The 21,219-nt window shown below is 37.0% G+C and overlaps 2 protein-coding genes across 3 annotated transcripts in view; one reads left to right on the forward strand and one right to left on the reverse strand.

Annotated features, from left to right (window-relative positions):
• On the forward strand, nt 1-13,146 carry LOC118264808 (protein artichoke). 2 transcript variants are annotated; one of them, XR_007707269.1, is made up of 8 exons: nt 1-623; nt 4,473-4,931; nt 7,048-7,315; nt 7,724-8,110; nt 8,553-8,737; nt 9,265-9,379; nt 10,250-11,799; nt 11,872-13,146. XR_007707269.1 is itself a non-coding variant. In XM_050705175.1 (7 exons), the coding sequence occupies exons 1-7, from the start codon at nt 325-327 to the stop codon at nt 10,481-10,483; spliced, it is 1,947 nt and encodes a 648-aa protein (XP_050561132.1). In that variant the 5' UTR covers nt 1-324; the 3' UTR covers nt 10,484-13,146. The 2 variants fall into 2 exon arrangements, 1 of the variants encoding a protein (XP_050561132.1); XM_050705175.1 differs by having other exon boundaries at nt 10,250-13,146.
• Nucleotides 10,442-21,219, reverse strand: part of LOC118264839 (uncharacterized) — a 25,691-nt gene continuing 14,913 nt past the window's right edge. The window contains exons 6-16 of the mRNA XM_050705133.1: nt 20,787-20,988; nt 20,228-20,400; nt 19,687-19,815; nt 17,688-17,785; nt 17,238-17,340; nt 16,807-17,031; nt 16,336-16,536; nt 15,390-15,572; nt 14,278-14,479; nt 13,754-13,926; nt 10,442-13,289 (exon numbers count right to left, since the gene is read on the reverse strand). Coding sequence (XP_050561090.1) covers nt 13,158-13,289; nt 13,754-13,926; nt 14,278-14,479; nt 15,390-15,572; nt 16,336-16,536; nt 16,807-17,031; nt 17,238-17,340; nt 17,688-17,785; nt 19,687-19,815; nt 20,228-20,400; nt 20,787-20,988 — 1,821 coding nt within the window. The 3' untranslated portion in view covers nt 10,442-13,157. The remainder of the gene's footprint in view (nt 13,290-13,753; nt 13,927-14,277; nt 14,480-15,389; nt 15,573-16,335; nt 16,537-16,806; nt 17,032-17,237; nt 17,341-17,687; nt 17,786-19,686; nt 19,816-20,227; nt 20,401-20,786; nt 20,989-21,219) is intronic.

Genomic DNA, 21,219 nt, shown 5'->3' on the forward strand with positions numbered 1-21,219 from the left:
TATATAGGTGCCTGTCTACAATACGCAAGATGAGGTAGATTGAGTTACCTTGCGGAAGTGCTACGGAATGTACCGACGGCATTATTGTTTAAAGTATTAGCATGTTACAAATACCTCCCTTCAAAGGACCGATAGCTTTCATATTAAAGGACCATGAATCACAGGAGTTCGTATTAATCTCCCATTATCTTAGTGTGCGTCATTTTCAGCAATGTACACACACAGAGGCGCTGCCGATAAGACAACGATAGGGAAACTTATCATTCCACCGCGATTACGAGTCGAACGCAGATGGGCTTGTGTCATCGTTTTTAAAAAGTAAAAATGCGCGCCCTTTGTTATTTGACGTTTCTATTTTTCATATTTAAAAATGGAAGTGCTCAAGACGTTTATGAAGAATTAATAAATGAAGAAGTGTTGAAATTAATACAGTTGTGTGATGTTTGTACGTGCAGTGAAATTCCGGATATCGATAGGACTCACATAGTGTTGTATGTTCAGTGTTCAGAGTTCGATAGGATCGGTAATGTTGCCGACTTAGACAAGATCGCTTGGCCATTAAATCCGAACGGATTGAAAATATCGGCGACGTTCGACGGACTGGGATTGTCAACATTGGGCAAGTAAGTAACCGTTACGTTCATTTATTAAATGCCTAGACCAACAAGCTTAACTAAGACCGTTAATCTTCTGCCAAATTGGTAAGTTCTAGCAGCAATGAACGTGGGCGTAATCGTTCTACAGCGTTAGGTCAATGTTCTAAATCTTATACTAAGCGTTAAATTCACGAGTTAGAAGCTCGAATTAGTAGGTAGTATAAATCAAAATTTATTGGTCCTTCGGTACACCTCTGATCGCTGACGTTCCAGGTGTTACTGGTACAGACAAGAACCACTTACTTAACTGAATACTACTAAATAACATTCAATAAAATCTCTTATAATCATGAAAATGTCCTGTTCACCCATTACCTCCAGGTACGCCTCCAGACTTCTGGACAAACCTGACCCTGACTATGCATTATGTTGTTTTCACCTTGACTGCTTATCACGGTGCTATAATAAAACGCGAGGCACATTATATTAAAGGGCATTGAATTTTTGTTTACATACCAAGTATCTTAATCTTTGTTTGCATGAGCTCTTTTAGGGAAAACCGTATCAAGACGCTGGGTACTTGTCGGTAGATAAAAATAAGTACATCATCGAGACAACCGTTTAATTAGCGAATATTAATTAAATTCCTAGTTTTAGTGAGCTTAATGGCCCTTTGGAACATTGGAAGACATAAATTAATTATGAAAGTAGAATTTATTTCTTGATTTAATATTGCTATATTGCGTTATTGTACCTTTCTGAAATTAATTAATTTCAGGTACAGTCGACTCTCGTAAATGTGATTCGAATTCAGGGTTCCTAAAATATTTCGAATTATTGAATGGTCCGAAATTTGAACTTGTCTCAGAATTTAGGTAGGTACCTCGTATATGTCCTTTTCTCTCTGCAATTTTGAATTATCGAGAGTTTGACGCCGATGAGTTCGAATTAACGAGACAATTGGTTACGTGCAACGACATTTTTGTCGAATTACCACAAAAATGTTTAGATTTAGTTCGAAATATTTTCTAGGGCCATTATGATAACTTGAATAACCAAGAAATTCGAATTATCAAAGGTATTAATTAATGTGAGTTGACAGTACTTAACAGAGTTTCAGCAAACTACCCAGGGTCTCCTACGTCATCAGCACCAAATCAAATAAGTACTCAATAAAAATTACAATCGACTCATTGCACTATTTACAAGCAATTTCTTCGTAAGAAACAATAAGTAGATTAGATTACAAATGAGAAGGTGACGCCTACAAAAAGTTACTAAAGTATTTACATTAACAAGAAAAACATAAATCAATTAATATAATTATGATTCCTATTTTCCTATTTATGATAAATAAACGATTTAAGAAAATAATATTTTATTGATAAAGACGTTATTGTAACTATTAAATAGAGTAAAATTTAACCACGGCTGAGGTTTTATCAGAAGTCATTGATGTGCAATAGTCTCTTATGTATTTAGAAGTGGTTTTGATATCTGTCCTGACGTGTCGGTATTTATATGGTTTGGTAATGCAATGCAGTGGTCCTTTAGTCATCATTTTCCGAAGTACTATATAGGTATATGTAATAGGTGTGTAATTATCTACCTATCCATAATATTGTTTAGGTCAGGGAGTCATTTAGGAAATGCATTGAAAATGCCATTGTAGCCTATTTGTGGCATTGTGGCCCACTGGCAACAATTTTTATCATTCTTATGTATCCGTATAAAAAAACAACACATTTTTGCAAATAAAGTGCAGTCCATTTTAGCTTCGTCATTGTAATATACATTTTTGGTCCTTAGTGGCAAATTCTCAAAAAATATTGAATAGTTTCCATAGTAACAGTTCTTATTTCACCATCTACTACTTTCTGCATACATATATACCGATGTATACCTTGAGTCCTAGCAACGGGACATCGTCATTTAAAAGGTCTTCCGGAACATTCCAAAATTGGAGGATGCGGCCATTGCGGCAAGGTCGCTCAAGACTATTAGTATTAATCACTCTTGTCATTTATTAAATCTATTTTCATTTAACTTTGGTACGAAGCCTAACAATTAAGGGCAGACCTCTAAAATTCGCAAAGTCAATGTTAAATAAACCTGTCTAGCCAAATACGTAAGTTGAAATATTTATTCATAGAATTATATTTTCAATTCATATGAGTCCTTATTTCACGGAGAATGCTAAAGGAATAATATAAATTGTCTAGAAGTATAATATGGATCACTTTTATCATTTTTATTGCTTTATGTAAAATAGATATGAAATTCGGGAATTCTCAAAGTCTGTACAAGATACCTGTTGGATACACCATACTCTGACCTTTAAGTAAAAATCGAAGCATTTATTTTAGGCTCTTGTGAAACAGCAAATTAGAATTATCCGTCTGTCTTTTTCATTGAAGTTTGTTCTTAACTCCTTTCGTTGTTGTGTAAAAAATACTATAAATAAATGGGCATCCTTTAAAATTATTTTAACTAATACGAAGGGTCATTATTCTGTGCGTCGTCTCGAGATTAACCAACACATCAATCAAGCAGAAAACCGTGTCACCTGCGTTTGTTTTGCGAATCATCACGCCGCGCCGGGAAATGGCCGACTTGTACTATCACAGTACAGACGCCACCTAGTTACGTAGCCTTTGGTGATAAAACAATTACCACTGCGGTTTAAAATGCATGTAATTGTTATACTAACAATACAGTAAGATTTTTAGTTTTAATTCCGCTTATACATGTATTTTTTAACATGCGGTGTGCAGCACCGCCCTCGCGCCCACGCCCGTTCCGCAAAGTAACGCCTGATTCTATTCTATATACATAGGTTTATGTAATGATTATACCTATATCTGAAATTGCCATGTGAAATTGGGTAGGTGCCCTTTTTTTATACTGCACGGTGGATAACATGGTGAATGGAAACCGAGTACAGCGAGAGATTGAGGGTCAATTCTCTTTAATGGGTTAATTAAAATTATCATGGTGGTTCCGTGATAGTATGTTAACCCTGCGCCTCGAAGCCACAGGTGTAACATACTACTCTTATGTGTTAAGTCTTGACATTGCTAGTAAAATATTGACAAATAGGATTTAAGTCTTTGACTGTCAATAGAGAACTGTTGAAGGCACCTCTGCTAACGTCGGTCAGGGGTGACCACCGCGGCGTTCAATGTGTAGAATTTAAAGTACTAATAATCCGACTAAGAGCCTTTGAACCGACTCCGATTATTGCCCTCAGCTTACCTCATTACTTATGACGATTGTTATCTCTTTTCGCAAATTCAACACTACGGCAAATTTCCGATTGCTTTCAACGTTTCACGTGTTTGTTTTTCATATTTACAAAGTAGTGATTCTAATTCTAGACCAAATAAAACCGAGATAAAAATATTAATTTATTGTTTACCCAAGTAGGTAATTGTGTAACTGTACACAACTTACACGTGATAACGACCTGTGCCTATTTAGATTTTTTATTTATTAACGAATCCTGGTTTTCCTGACAAAAGGACCACGTTCGTAGTTTTGTTCTGAAGAAAATTGGTCCTTTGGCCTTTAAGTGTGGTTAAGAAACCTTGTCTGCGAATCAGTCCTAATCGCGTTCTGTCATGATTGAAATTGATAGTAGGAGTCCTAGAATCTTGTATTGAAGCCCGGATTATGTCATGCACGTCTTGGTAGATGATCCTTACCTTGTTCTCTGCTTAAGAATAGATAAAACTTCGACTGAATGATTGCTAAAAAGGCCCATTCTTATTAATTAATAGTTTAACCTTGTAGAGCTGTTGGTCAGATTAAAATGTTTATCTTTAGTTCAAATGAAGCAATTACTAAATTTTTAATAATGTATTCGTATTTTTTCAGATTGCCTCCAAATTCGCAAGTGGAAACGCTAAAGTTTACTAACAATGCCATTAAAGCGTACTGGCCAGATCCGTTCAGTGACGTTCCAAATTTGAAAATACTGTCATTCTCGCACAACGAACTGACGGAGATCACGCCCGACCTATTCACGAACATTGAAGGATTGGAAGATCTCGACCTATCACACAATAAGCTATCAGAATTTAACACTTTAGACTTCAAACATTTACGACACGTGAAGAAATTGAGTTTGCAGAGTAATAATTTAAAGAAAATACCCTTGGAAGCTCTGCAGCCTATGACGTCACTTGAAGAGCTGGATATCAGCAAGAATGGAATCTTTGACTTGTTCCTCCAAAAAAATGATGTTGAGAATTTAGCTCGACTGAAGAGATTGAACCTTAATGACAATAGAATAAGATCTATAACGAAGGATTCCTTCCCTGCTAATAACAGCCTGTAAGTATATCGCCCCCTTTAAAGGATTATGAGCCATATTTTTCTTACGATAGAGTTGACTATTTTGGTGGTTAGATGAGAGTAAATTATAGAATTATACATAAAAACCTGCATTTATTGTCACTGTTAAAATTAGAATTTTGGTCTGTGATTATTAGAACTCTTATTTCGTCGCCGTAAGGTCCACTTTCGAACTTAAATTTTATTACTAAAGAGCAGCCGCTTGTAGTTTTTGTAAGCTACTAAAGTTTATGAAGACTAATGGTTGTTGTTTTATCTCAACTAGCACTTGTAGGCAACTATATATTAGATATTGTAGGCCCCTGTGTATGGAGTTACAAACGGATTATTCGCCCACTTCCTTACCAATCTGCTAATATTTATTTCTCCTTCGTACACCTCCCAATAAAAACCATTTCAGAGATCAGCTAGATCAAACAGACAGAGAGACAGACAAAATTGAAAAAAAAAAAAATGTTGCTGTACTGTATTTAACGTGTGTGTATTCATATGCACAATTTTATTTATATGTGTATAGATATTTAGGTTTTGTTATTTAGGTTTCTAAGGCAAAGATGTATATTTGCCTCATAGCCTAAATAATCAGATTGTCTTTTCTTTTTTCTTTTGTATGAGAGATGAGTAGTAAACTGTCAGGGGCTAGGGGGATATTTATACTTAATTGTCATTTTTTCTGCATGCATTTAGTGCGTGACCGTAACTTCCACTACTGACTACTACTGAGTACATACGTGGGTTTGTGTTCAATACACGCGCTATTCTCAGTATTAACTCCCAATCTCAAATTACACCCGATAAATACGTTATACTTCCAAAAAGCTACGTGCTCTATCGATTTAAGATATATACCGATGCACTGGACACCAATGGATAAATATTTATTAATTAACTAACAAACTCGGCGAACTCCGTTTCGCCACCAATGATTTTCCCTGTTTTCCTGCTTTTGTCTTGAATTTTTCCTGAATTTTCTTTGCTATAAATCTCACAGAGCCCGAGACCTTTCCAACGAATGCAAAACCGTGCAAATCGGTTCGCGCATTCTGGAGTTATAGCGTGAGGAAGATAAACCCAACTTAATCTATACTTCTATACTAATAATATTATAAAGCTGAAGAGTTTGTTTGTTTGTTTGAACGCGCTAATCTCCAGAACTACTGGTCCGATTTGAATATTTCTTTTTGTGTTGAATAGTGCATTTATCGAGGAAGGCTATAGGCTATAAAACATCACGCTATGACCAATAGGAGCCAAGCAGAGCAAGTGAAACCGCGCGGAAGTAACTAGTTTTATATAATAGACATGCATTTTTATCACCTAACCTTAAACCAGTAGGCCATATATTAAGTATTTCAAACAAATACAAGTCTATAGAGTTTTCAAGAGCTACCGCTGAATTATTATCGATGCTACGATAAGGTGACAATCTAAATAAATATAGGTAGGTGGGTGCTCACAAGTTTAGTAGCCATTGTAATTATACACCTTGCTTATCTATCAGATTTACACACACTGGTTGACCTGTTTGATAATAAATATGGCAACATATAGTTAACTACTTTATAAATTTTTGCTATGGCGAACTGTTGCAAAATATATTATTAGTCTCTTAATCAAGGGCATAATTATTATTCCCTTAAATAACATAATATAGCATTTTTATACTTTTTAACCCCTAAATGCCTCTACAGAGAACATCTACTTTTCACTAGTTATCTTATGATTATACTTAATATGTCAATGTAAGACATTGCTGTATCAATGTGTCAATCCATTAATAAGTTCTGTAAATGTTTGTTACTCCTATGTAATGCATGCCGTGGCAGCCTTTAATTAAGGCTACACTACAAAATGTATTTATGTGAGTGCTATAACATGTATTTTCTGGTGTATGCTTTGTTGGTTGTCCTTAAATAAATAAATAAATAAATTATGTCTATAAATAATTGTTGGTGAGCCAAATAAATAACAAAAAATATATTATGTGACCCTATTGCTCATATTGGCCAGTTCTAGATTTCGCATTATTACATACTAAAAATATTTTACTTGACCAATGAGGCACTCGTTATAATAATACTTTTTTTAATTCCAGAGAACTATTGGACTTATCAAACAACATCATAGAAGTTGTGGAAGAAGAATCTTTCTTAACCTGCACGAATTTAAGAGAATTGAACCTTGCGCAGAACAACATAACGTTACTTTTCGCTTTGCCGCCTACTTTGCAGATTGCCATACTGAAAGTGAATACTTTGTTCCATTGGCCCAAGTTCCCGAGTGGTATAAAGTACATAGATCTATCGTATAATAGGTTATCGGAACTATATGATGAGAATTCAGTCAACTTCGACAGTTTAGAGGTAAGTTTACTACATTATTATTATTTCATTTATTGAAGAACTTTGCTTCACTCTAGGATATTCTCCTGTGTAATGGGCGTGTTTACAAATATACGTTCACAAACACATGACACCCAGACCCAAAACGACAATTTGTGGATCACACAAAGAGTTGTTCCGTGTGGGAATTAAACCCGCTACCCGTTGCGCGGTAGTCGGTCGCCCAGCCACCGCACCAACGGTGTAGTAATTGAAATAATTGAATAAGATAAATAATTGAGCGTTGTATCTCTCTCTCTCTTTCTCTTTCTTCTACATTATGGTCAGAAAAACATGACTTAGTACAAAAAAATTAATAGGTACCTACCTTAATTTGTACGAAGCCCCAACTTCATTGCATAAATATAACATAAAACTTTCAACTTACAGGTACTAAACATCGGTGGAAATCAAATAAAGGAACTGAACATAGAGAAGAAACTGCAAAGCTTATACATCCTAGACTTATCTTACAACCTCATCACAGAAATACCAAAGACAATTAGCACACAATTTTTCCCCAATTTAGAGGAGTTACATTTAGATGGCAACCCCATAGAGGCGGTTTATTTTAAAAATATAATTGCAGTAAAGAGTTTGTATATGAATGAGATGAAGGCTCTGAGCGTTGTCGATGAGAAAGCGTTCAGCAACGTGGTTGGTCGAGCGGCAGATGAGACGGAGAATGAGTTGAACTGTTTCTCTCTCTATCTCTCTGGTTGTTCGTCTTTGGCAGAAATTAAGGCGGGAGCCTTTGATGGAACTTCGTTGTGTATGGTGAGTTTAGTAAATATGTATTATTAAAATTGATTTTGTAGTTGGTTTTTATACATAGTTTAGCATTTACCCGCAGTTGATATGTTGCTTAAATGCCTAACCTATGGGTCCCCTTTGAACATTTCAAATTGGAGTGGTCGTTAACATCTCTAGTCTTGGCTAAAGCAACCAGGGCAATCTTACATTGTCTTAAACGTTCACCATTAGACTCTTAGACCATCTACAGCTGCGGAATACCTACCTCGAAGACCAGGAGTAGGAACGAGGTGACTTTTAGGCATTGAGAGTCTGACACTCCCTTTCGCCTCACCAAGACCTTAGAAGATATCCCCATCCTCTCCTAAAAACTCCTCTCCTCCTTGACCTCTCTTAAAACATTGTTTTAAAGCCCCTTCTTACTACTTTCTTTTAAAAAAGTAACCAAAATCCTCTCAAATTTCAGCTGGACATAAGCAAGAACAACCTGACGTATCTCCCGAAGACGCTGGTGGACTGGTCGGCAGTGAGCGAGGGCGTGAACCTGCAGCACAACCCGTGGGACTGCAGCTGCGACATGCAGTGGGTGGTGGACGATCTACTGCCGCAGATGTATGCCATGAACCAGTCGCATCTCTTGGCTGAACTTCGGTATGAGTTTGGGAATTAACATTTGTCTCTTAGCTCTTGCGTACTTTTTTTATTGGGACAAGCCCGCCACTTCCTGTAAGCCAGGATCTAAACACCGGAATACTGAAGTCCGGCGCGTTCCAAGGACATGAATAACACTGTCACAGAATGTCTTAGATCTCGCAACGCAATAAATCAGAAGATTTTATTAGAGGAGAAGAAAGGATACGATAGACTCTACCTCTTACGTACTGTCATTCTTATTGGGCCTAAATAAATAGTTTAAATTTTTTTATCTCCCTCTAATGTATAGAACACGAACCTACTTAATTTGTAACTTTATTGGGTCCATGGACAAAGGCAAATCAATTTCCTTACATATTTTTTTTACTCACCTTTATATAGGTACCCTAATTGCCGTTTTTCGTGGACTAAGTCCTGTTGCTGGTAATCACAGGAGCCGAGGAAGGTTTTAATTCGCGGGTAGAGCAAAATGAACTCGCATTTCTTTCCCATCTTCCTCATTCGCCTTCTTTTGTATATTCCAGGTGTGGTACTCCTCGAGCCTTCGAAGGTCTCCGACTGGTGCACTGGTACAACTGGACGGAGCGCGCTATGTGCAGTGAGCAGTACTCGCGCAGTGGCATGCATGGGAACTACATGGTAAGTACCTAATTATGGACCTGCCTGTCTAATGAAGGTTTCAATCGATAATAGACCTTAAAACTACAGTGTAAGAGTCATTTTAATGTGCCCTTTGTTTTATTTTGTGTAGTAGTAGAGCTATTTACTGGCGTACTCAAAGTCATTTTATGGTTACTTAACCCAGTCTTTAGTAATGGTTTTCGGAACAAAATCCTTACTATAGAATAGTTTAAGTAATCATTAAATGTCTCTGAGTACGACAGTTAGACATTGAAAGAGGTTTAGGAAGAGGTTTATCAAGAGACATTAGCATTTGTTGTCCAGTAATGTATCACGTTTGACGTTGCATCACCTCTTCCTAAGACAGACGTGCCGATATGCGTAAACGCAACCTGACATCTTATTCTCCGAAATTAATCTTTTTATCATGAGGAAGTAATAAGTCACACTCTATATCCCTATAGAGTGTGACTTAACTAACCTATTACCAGACACTGACGATTACCCCACAGGAGAGAGTAGGGGGAGGTATATTAGATAGGTACATTTGAATGTAACTAGCTTCTTCCAGCGGCTTCTCCTTACCTACGGGATAAAATGTACCCTATGTGTCAGCCAGATCATAATCTGACCCCTGTTCCAAATATCATCCCGACCCCTTCAGCCATTTTGATGTGAAAGAGTACACAATGAAACTCACAAACTTTCACATTTATATTATTAACTGCCGCACTCATAGACATTTAATAATTACTTAAACTATTCCTTAGTAACGATTTTGTATAGACCAACAATTACAAGGAACTGGGTTAAGTAACCATTAAAATACTGAAACGGCGGTATGTAAGATTTTAATAATAATATTATATCCCTTTTCTCCCATTCCAGCTGGAACCATCAACGGAGAACAATCTACAGAAATTTAGTTCCCTAACTATAATCTTAGGAGCATGTATCATAGTAACGTTACTGATAGCGATAGCTCTCGCAGTGTACTTGGTGAAGACGCGCAAACAGTACCGCGTGCGTCGCGCGGCCATGCGCAGGAAGCGACAGAGCGCCGCCGACATCACCAACGGGCATAAAGAACAGTTCACTAATCTGAATACTAGTAAAGTATAACTTGTGTACATTGTAATAGGTTTTAGAATTGTTTAAGGCGGTTATGAAAAATGAGATTACATTTTTGTAAAGAATTTCTAATATCACATCACATTACATCAACAGTCTATAAAGGTAAGCGTCCACAGGCCCGCATCGTACGCATCGCACGCATCGCATGTAGGCATTGCTGATGATGCGGTCCGTACGATGCGGATCAGTGGACGCAGTTGTATGAGTTTCTGTACAAGACAAACTAAAATCCGTTGCGTGAGATGCGTACGATGCGGGCCTGTGGACGCGTACCTACCTTAAGTGCCCATGGCAAACCAATGCCTGTTCTGTATTGCGCAAACAACATCGTATGCGTCGCGCAGCCATGCGCAAGATGCGACAGAGCGCTGCCGAGTTCAGCAATGGACATAAATAAAGTAATCTGAATACTAGTAAAGTGTAATTATTGTAGTAGTTGTAATCTTTTAGATATTTTTTTATGTTATGAAATATTTCGGATGTATTAATGAGATTTTTTTATATTGAACTTATGTCAAAAGATAGACGTGTGTGTTTATGCCTTTTTTAAAAGCTTATCGATTAATTATTGTAGTCATTTCATACAAAGAATATAGATTTAAGAGGCTTTTGAGATTGTTTCGTTATTTCTGAGTACTTTAGTAACTAAATTAAACTATGAGGTAATTTTCAGTATTTTTTCTAGAGTTGAGTTAAGTGTTAAATCCCTCTTAAGTATTTGATATGCTATTATGCATATACAGATGAAGTACCACGGTTTTATAATTTTATTGTAAATAGGGAATGTAATCTCGAGATCTCGCGAGATTAACGAGACGTCAAAGTCGAAATAGTACTAAAAAACTATTGCTTAAAATTCATTAAAATAAAGAATTATATTCCCTAATTTTATTGTGAGTTAACCAAATCATTTTAAATAGGTATTAGTTTTGAGTACAATCACCAAATGTTTAAACCAAACCACCATAATAGGCTATATTATATTATACCCTATGCGCCGTAACAAGGTGCGGCTGACAGATGCCTGTATGACGTTGACGTCTCTCTTTAGGGATGGACATTAGAAAAATCTTTTTTTATCGCTATCGATACTCGCAGCATACATTTAATTCTCTTTAATTTTTTTATTAAATGTGTGTGTTATTTAGTTGCGCAGTCTAACTACGTGTATATACTTGTCAAAATAAATATTTTATGACCGAGCCCTGAGGTGTTTCAGAGTTACAGTTTTACAGAACCGTGAAGAAAACAAGGATATATTAGTTTGTATATGTTAGATTAAGTACCACCACGCATTATCAATGGTGCCGGAAATGTCTAGAAAAATGCCTACTACATATTTCTGCTCAGATAATGTCACTGTGGTTTGGGCAGAGAGAGCCGCGTCTACAGTGGATTTACCCACATAATTAAAGGTTTTTTAAGAATGATAATTGAACGACGCACGATTTTCGTTTTAAATTTTAAAAAAACATCGACTACCTATCCGTCGTAGCCGTACATCCCATCACTAAACACGACTATGGCTTTACGTTATACGCATAACACTTTACTTTATTTTTCATTTCATTAGATTTTAATTGAATACTAGAACATTCCGGTTGGTTTTAATTTAACTAACTACGCATCCGAATGATTTAACATAATACGAATGTGATACAGCTAAAATATTAAGGCATAATTTTTAAATCGCAGCAACTTTCAAGAGTGATACGAAACGTTACTGAATCTGTCAGCCGCACCTTGTTAGAGCGCATTAGGTATAGTTCAAAATATTTTTTTCGTTTATGTAAGTAATACATGGTTCCCTGATTTAGAAAATCCTCAATAGTTTTCCAAAGTAAGACAACTAGTCAAGTTCAATACTTTTATCGAAATGTCAAAAACTATTATTTTTTTATGAATTTTGCATCGAAATCGCAACATCATACTCAATTTTGTAAAATTTGCTACAGAAAACAAAAAAAAAAAATTAAGTAGATCGCCAAATCAATGAATGAAAGTATTAAATTATTTTGAAAATGTTTTGACCTTCTACCCAATTGTGTCCAGTGTATGATATCACTCCCTACTGGATAGGCTTTATGCAATTTTTATATATTGAACCTCACCTATGTCCCTACCATACATTTATGATTTACTACTATAAGACAGTAACAATTTGTAATTTAAAGCTAAATAAATACCGTGCAATGCTATGTTAGAGAATGTTTGATATTCGAAATAATTATATGTAAATAATTTTACTATTTCCTAAGGATATTATTACTTGCAATTTTTAATGAAAAAATCGGAAGTTACTTTCTAAGAACATTTAATAATTTGATTGGATAAATTTCTCTTTACGAAAGTGTTTTATATCATCGGATTTTTATTTGGTTTAAGTACAATCAGCCAACTTATTTGGTATGCAGGTAAAATATAAATATACATTCGACTAATTTTTTTAAAACAATACTTACTGTCTCTGTACTGAATCAATTTCAATGTTCTTACCTGCATACTACGTAAATAACTTCACTGTTTTTATAATAAAGAAAAGAAAAACATGAATGTAAAACAAAATAAAAAACGTATATTTGTAAATGATTAGTCTTAAGAAGTTTGTATTATAATATAAAGAGTTGTTTTAATAAAATATTTATATTGAATCGTGATGTTTTCATCTTCGGAGTGGATTGATAATGTTGCGTATGGTTCCCGGGCCGTTCCATTTTCCTTTGACCAGCGAGTTCCAGTAAATATATGGCAAAACGTACTTGTTTATTTGATATATTATACGACGCTCTTTTGCCTGGAAATAAGATTATTTGTAATATAAAATAGTAAGCTAATAATTTACTTTGATAATCAAGTCAATCAGTCAGATTACGTTTGATTTCTATGTCAAAATTCTCAGACTGGAATAAAGAAACAACTATTAATAATTCAAAAATGCAGTACATATTTGACGGGGAAAAACCATCCAATGATTTCTCCCGCCCTGGGCGAGGCAAGAGGGAGAGTCACATTCTTACTGACTTAAACCCACCCTCTTTCTACTCCTGCTTGTCGAGCCGGAGCACCGATATACACGCTAGATAGTCTGTAGCTCCGGATTAGAGTTGCCTACCTCTGCTAGACAAATAACCTATTCTTTTTTTATGTTTAATGGGCCGACGTTTGGCCGCTATCTCACCTGATGGTAAGTGATGATGCGGCCTACGATGGAGCACGTCTGCCCATAAGCAACCTCTATTCATTTAAATCCTTGTTTACCTGATCAAAGGGGAATGTCTCCCATATCTTCTTGTTGTACACGAACTCTGCCAGCATGCCCTTCCTGTATGATGTGATGAGAGGACAGGCCCCGTACCCGTTGTACTTGGCGGAGGGAGCCTTGCCCGACATCACGTTGCGCAGGTTTCGCTCCACCACGTAGCTTTGGGGAGCTGATGAATAGAAACATTAGGAAGCAAGTTTAACGCCAAGCATCGCTCAATTTTTAAGATATTATATCTATTTGAATTACCTGTAGTACACTGTACAACACAAAATACCTATAACACATATTGCCTTCACATATAATATCCTATAGTACTGTTTTAGTTTACATTAATTCTTGCATTTTGATTTGCACGGCGATGAATATTTTTGGATTGCTTATAAACCGATTGGTCAATAGTGTTGTAGCTAATAACAACTGCTATTTTCTGTTTGTTGTTGACACGCAACCCTCAAAATAGCTTAACAAGAGCTGAAACAATTTTTCCTTAACAAAAAATAAGTCATCTCTTACTAACCTACGGCAGCAGCAGTTTTGCTATTAGGCGTACACGTGCAGTCTCCCAGCCCGAACACGTTGGGATACCGCGTGTGTTGCAACGTGTCTGTATTCACGTCCAGGTACCCTGCGGCGGTGCTCAGCTCCCCACACTGCTGCAGGCAGTACTGCGGAGCCATCGGCGGAGTTACGTGCAGCATGTTGTATGGGAAGCATATCGTCTGCAACAGAAGATTGAAATTTGACAACGGACAATCTTCTGATCGATAAGTAGATAGTAGAAGGTAATACCTAAATGATATTGGTTACCTGCTGGCTATTGTACCTGGATCTAGCACCTAGCTTTACTGACGGACAGACTGATAGACTATTATTTCTTTATTTGTTGACGTTTCAAAGGTACCTAAGTATATGGTTTAATTGGAATCTATGATTTTGACTTGACTTTGACTTTATCTATTTAAATAGTTTCAATGTTAGAAGTTATTCATTATCATGATTAATAATTTTAGGTGCTTAATTTTAATAGCTGTCGTTAAAGTTTATGACTATTTTATTGGGTATTGTTTTGTCGCTTAAGATCGGGAGCTTCAAGGGCTATGGGAACTGTGGACTCTTTATTGTCATATCAGCTACACCGTAATCAAACTAAGGTATACATAACTAATTAACCTTCGGCCTATAGGTAATTTTTACGAACAGTACAGCTTAGTACGAGTTGGTTTTATATTTAACGAGAGCTCGTCATTGGTTAACTCGAATGAAACAACTAATCAGAGCGCCGAACACGCTATCGTTTCAATGTCGTTAAACGTAGAAATCAAACTTCTACTAAGTGTACAGTTGTACAGGGTCCGTAGAGCCACTATTCACTAACCTAACAAATTAATATTATACAGCACTAGCAAACCTGGCGAACTCCGTTTCGCCACCATGTCTTTTTTCCTAATTTTTTTTTTTTGCTATAAACCTCACGGAACCCGATACCTTTCCAACAAATGCAAAACCATGGAAATCGGTTCGTGCGTTCTGGAGTTATAGCGTCAGGAAGGAAAACCCGACTTATTTTTATATAATAGATAATTCGCATAAAGCATTTGCTAGCTTTCATCAGAAACCTGTACTCCTTACCTCTCCGCAAGGTCCCATGAACACGGCTCCCTTAGGCGACACCTCGACTAGGTCGGCTCCATAGTTGGGCACGATGCCGCGACTGACAGCCAACGCTCTGATGGCATCCGCATACTTCGGCACGCCGAATATGTCCTCCGCTCCCGTGTTGTACGTTATATTCGTCTTACCTATGATTTTTTGCTGGAAAATGTATTATAGGAATTAGAGAGGTGCTTAATCTATTAAGCTATATCTCCCTCTCCATTTTGACAAGGACTGAAGACCACTAGTAGTTTGTTAAGTAAAGAAAGTGTTGTGTGCAACCCCTTTTGAGGTTTCTGGGAAGTCTTTCTACCAATAGCAAACAATATGTTATAATATATGTATTAATTTGTGAGCCAATATTTACCTTTAATGAGACTCTTTCCTTCCTTCCTACCTATGCAAGTTGTTAGATCGTATAATGGCACACCCCTTAATGAAGCATAATTAAATCCTTGAAACAGTTAATTAGCAGGAAATAAATAAACTAAAGCATTATAGGAAAACCACAATTAGAAAGAGTAACTGTAAATATTTACTGGGAAGACTGTAAACGTTGATGAACAACTAGATGATGTAAGACTAACATTAGATCATTTTCAATTCTGTTATGAGGAATATTGCCTCGTGACTGCAGTTCTGACATACACTTATTCACTCATATATGACCTATAGAACATCCCTACACCTTATTTCCTCAATTAATGAATAATTGTAACTTTCCTAATGAATCACCAAGGTCTGCCTGAGGTATATCTCACAATAAGTCTATCCTGAAAACTAGAGGTAAGACTTGCTAGATTTATTTTAGACGACTGTACCTACATACGTACCTGCTGGCGCACTGCACTTCCCACGAATGCTACCCTGTAAGTAATCCTGGCAGTACGCACATATGCGAGTCTTCAAAGTTAAATCTAACCTTTCTCCAATAATCTTGCGCTAAAAACATGATCTTCATGGCAGCACCGGAACATTTACCGCCTACAACAGGGAACGTGAACAGCGCATGTCCACCGTTGAAGTCCTTTATATTCATCCAGGTCTTCGAGCAGTACATTGGAGAGTAGATCGTGGAGACAGGGCAACGAGGGTTGTCCAGAGCTTGTACCAGGCCTATCACCTAACGGAATCAGACATTCACCATTTAATTAGAGAGAAAAGTATTTTTTCCTACTCCCCAAATAAGGATTTGATACTTTGATCAATACGGTCCAGGATCCAAGGAAATTAGTCACGTTCCTGCGCGCCTGATACAAAGACGCAATTGGGCTTATTTGCCCATTGCCCAGGTGTATCGTATCACTCATATGGGGAGAAAGGTTTAAAAGTTTCTAGGTTCTTTGAACGCACAAATATCACATTTGCGATCAGTAACCCAACGTGATCTTACCTTGTCATAATCATTCCTGATACCAACAGCGATCACCATAAACTCGTAGTATATTTTGTCACCTTTCCACGTGACCACCAGGTTCTCGCTGGGACAGAAGCCCTCAGCCCGATCGTGTATCCACGTGATATTGTGCGGTAGAATGCTAGGGAGCGGCTTGTACATCGCCTGCAGATTCTTTATGCCTGCCCCTACCAGTGTGAAGCCTGGTTGATAGTAGTGTACCTGGAGAAACAATGGTATTTTAGGCTCCTGGTCCTACAAGATAGCTACCAAATTACCTACCTTCGAAGGTAGGTAGGTTGCAAAAGCAGATAAAATCTGTAAGGAATAAAATTCATGCAAGTTAGCTCAGCGATAGGTATGAAAAAACTCCTTACGTACTCATATATACTACCAAGTTTTGTAAAAAACATCGTTTTGTGTATTACCCTACAAGGTTCCAGCACAATTAAGCTGTTCTTCAATTTGCGGGCGAAGCGCCACGCGACGCTGCAGCCGCCAGCGCCGCCGCCGACCACCAACAACTTGCATCTAGTGATCATGTCATGATACGAGAACTTTAATGAAATCAAAACAGTTCAGTCAACTCATAAAGGAATTTAAAACAGTTCTAACAAGTACCTCTCCTATTCGAGAAACTTAAGAAAAGATCTATTGTAATCATTTGTCTCTCCCTGAGATAGCTCAGGGATGGCCAAAGATGCGTGCTATAGATGAGCTCAAAATTAATAGCCATTAACTGCCTTCCATACTCTGATTTTGCCAGTGTACGTTTGGTGATTTTGTAAGTGGGCCCACTTCAGCCAAGGTCACTCCGACCCTGTTCATCAACTACAAACCATAATATTATGTCTAACATACAACCCCCTGGTACTTACTCGTAGGTTTTCTTCGTAGGACAATACCACCGCACCGCATGTTTTGTGTAAGGAGCGAGTCTTTTGAAGACTGCGCTCATGTTAAGAATTATTTTTATCTTTTATCAAATTAAAATTCATGCCGTCATTTTTACTTCATAATTTTGAGTACGCAACCAACTCGATTGAAAGATTTATCTTTATAGCATCAGTTTAATTTCAATGGCTGCTTGCCCACCAGAGATGTGCTATGTTACGTCGCTGTGGATGCGTTTGGCTACTACCAATCATAGTCACACAGCTTAGCACTGGTGGAAACGGACTCAACTAAGCTGTTTTTTATATGGAAAGATGCGTGCAATGGATGTATAATACTATGGATACGTGCTACGGATGTGTGCTATAGACGCGTGCTATGAATGGCTTCCCTACTATCGTTACATCGCAAACTCGAACAGCGCTTTCCTCGCACGGCTACTTTGCAGCGCAGCTGGTGCAGCGAAGATGCACCTTCATATCTAGCAGATCTTCTTCGCACTGCTACATAGCTGAGTATCGGTGGAAACGGTCACATAGTTACACAGCTCAGCTATTACATCTTCGCAGCATAGCTACATAGCACATCTCTGGTGGAAAAGCACGCCAAGGGCTGATTTTTCAATCAACATAATATAATTCTTATATGTACAATAAAATTGACATTTGTCAGATTTTAGTGTGGAAGAATTGTCAAAAAATCATAAATTATTCCTCCGATAAAATTACGAGTATCTGGTGTTAAAAAATCGACCCAAAAAAAAATTTCGTACATTATGTGTCAACAGTGCAACAGGCAGGGGGTGCGCCTCCAGAGTTGCGGACTAACTAGTGGGTTTACCGCGGCTCGGGCTCAAAAAGCAGGAGTAGGAACGGGGTGGTTTTTAGTCAGTAAGAGGCTGACACTACCTCTCGACTCGCTGAGGGCGGGAGAAGTCATTGGATATTCCGCCCTTAAAAAAAGGGGGTGCACCTGGTACTCTTTCAGACCGTAGAATAAAACACAAAAAGAACATTGTAAATATTTATTTATAACTATATAACCAATGTACAAAACCTCTTTATTTACACATTAACATTATTTTACACAATGGATATAACAGAGTAACTGATTCGTACAAACATTAGTTGTATTTCTCAAAGGCGAAAAATAATCAAAGCTTAATATATAAAACATGTTTTACGTCAATTCCACGTGTAACAAAGATAAAATATACTCCTTATTCTTCTCTAAAAACACAATCTAGAAAAGTTAAGTTTATAACATAGAAACATAATTATGTAGGTGAGTCTGAAACTCTTTTAAAACGTAAATAATATAATTCTTCTTCTAAATTGAAATTAAATATTTATATATTAAAAAAATACAAATATTACTATCAAAAATATGTCATCTTGCCTAAATCTTCGCATAACAAACGCCTCTTACAAGTTATTACGCTTCTAAATTCAATATTAGGTACTACATACTAGTCAATAAATGAATTCATATTTCATACACGCGTTGTTTCACGCCGACATTTTATCCACTCAATGACTTCATACAGAATTACCTACTGAACATAAAGCGAATAACTGAAGAGTTGCACACAAATATGAGCACTAGTTCCATAAAAAAATTAGCTTGTGAAATAGCAGGCAACGCTTTTAGCGCCCCATACTACTATTGTTACTCTTACTTCTTTTAACATTACATTATAAGGTGACAAGTACTTAACGACATCATAATTAAACCATAAAACTATAGAGCTAGGGATGCTTGACATCTGTCACTATGACATCTGTGTCTTTGACATCTGTCACTTTGACATTCAAACTATATTTTTTTTTATACATTTAGCACACGTTAGATCATAATCGAACGTGTATTTGATTTGAAATCTATTTTATAATGTGTAAATATTTTATAGAGATGTCATATTTGACACTAAGTTCTTATGATCATTTCGAGTTCGTAATATGAGAATGTGGTTAGTACTTAGGTCCTTGAGAATGGGTGCATTATTCTCCTAATAGCCTCCGGTCCGTGGTAGTATCCCTTCATCATCATGTGCCAATAGAGGGCTGGGAAAAGATATCTCTTCATGTAGTACGCTATAACGCTCTCTGAAGCCTGTTGACAAATAAATATTTTGTTACTATTAAACAGTGGATAGAAACAGGATGGTTGTAAAAAGATTTTAATGTCAAAATGTGAAACCGAAGCTTAATCAGGTAGATTAATGAAATTATTATTTTTAAAACAGTGCGTTTTATGCACCCTTATAAGTACTACATTTCAAAAATGATCGAAACACAGACGGCTTTGTACGAGTTTATTTAACGAAACGGCTGAAGGGACCAGGGCGCTGTGCGAAAGAGACGGAGCTATACAACCTACATAGCTCCGTCCCTCTCGCACTGCTCAATGATCGACGATGAAATTTAAAACAGGAGTTAGATTATGGTCTGAAATAACAAATAGTTTTTATCCAACGGGACCGTGGGCGAAGTTACTGGTACAAACTAGTACAAAATATATTTACCTGGTTGAAAGGCATTGTTTCATGTGGTATTCCGCCGTAGATGAACTCGGCGAGTATGCAGGTGTTGTATGACGTCACCAAGGGACACGCGCCGTACCCGTTGTACTTCAACTTGGGCTCGTCCTTCTTCATCGTGGCTAGCAGGTTGTGTTCCAACACGTACGATTGTGCGGCTGTAACAATATAGAGGATTTTTATCAATATTAATAGCCCGTACACTAATGAATTATGAGCCTCTACCATATAAGAGTGGTAATCTGAAATCTCCACACAGGGCAAGTGTGAGAGCCAGGCTTCAGCACGAACGGCCTCACAGAAAACCGACGTCAAAGAACGCTTGCGATGAGTTTCGACATGTAAGTGAGGTTACAGGAGATCCAATTGGTTTATTATACTATAAAAGTACCTATCTAAATTTTAAATGCAAAAGTATGTTTATTTGTCTTCCTTCCACGTTGTAAAGGAATGATTTAATCGTATGATCTTTATGCCTAGAGATATGAGAGCTATATTATTATGTAAAAACTCAATTCATAAATTAATACAAATTCTCACTTACCGATAGCAGCGGCAGTTTTACTATTCGGTGTGTTAATGCAGTCTCCGATGCCATAGATATTGGGATATTTGGGGCTCTGCAGCGTGAACTTGTCCACCTCCAAGTAGCCGTGCTCGTCCACCAAGCTTGCATTAGTTCGCAGGAAGTCCGGCGTCAACATTGGGGGCGTCACGTGTAGCATCGAGTATTCCATTACAAAGTCCTGTTGATGAGAAATAAAAGCGTTATTATGAACCTTATGACTCTTTTAACAAATACTAAAATTAAATATAATAAGTCCTGTTGATTACAAATAAAAGCGTTATTATGAACCTTATGACATGTTTAATTAATACTAAAATTGAATAGTTATGATTTAATCACCTATAAAAAAAGTAATTGACCACATTGTTAGTGCAGTTGCTACAAGCATGTCTATATTAAGACTCGGATT

This window comes from Spodoptera frugiperda, chromosome 26 (genome assembly GCF_023101765.2).
Source record: "Spodoptera frugiperda isolate SF20-4 chromosome 26, AGI-APGP_CSIRO_Sfru_2.0, whole genome shotgun sequence".
Taxonomy (NCBI): Eukaryota; Metazoa; Arthropoda; class Insecta; order Lepidoptera; family Noctuidae; genus Spodoptera; species Spodoptera frugiperda.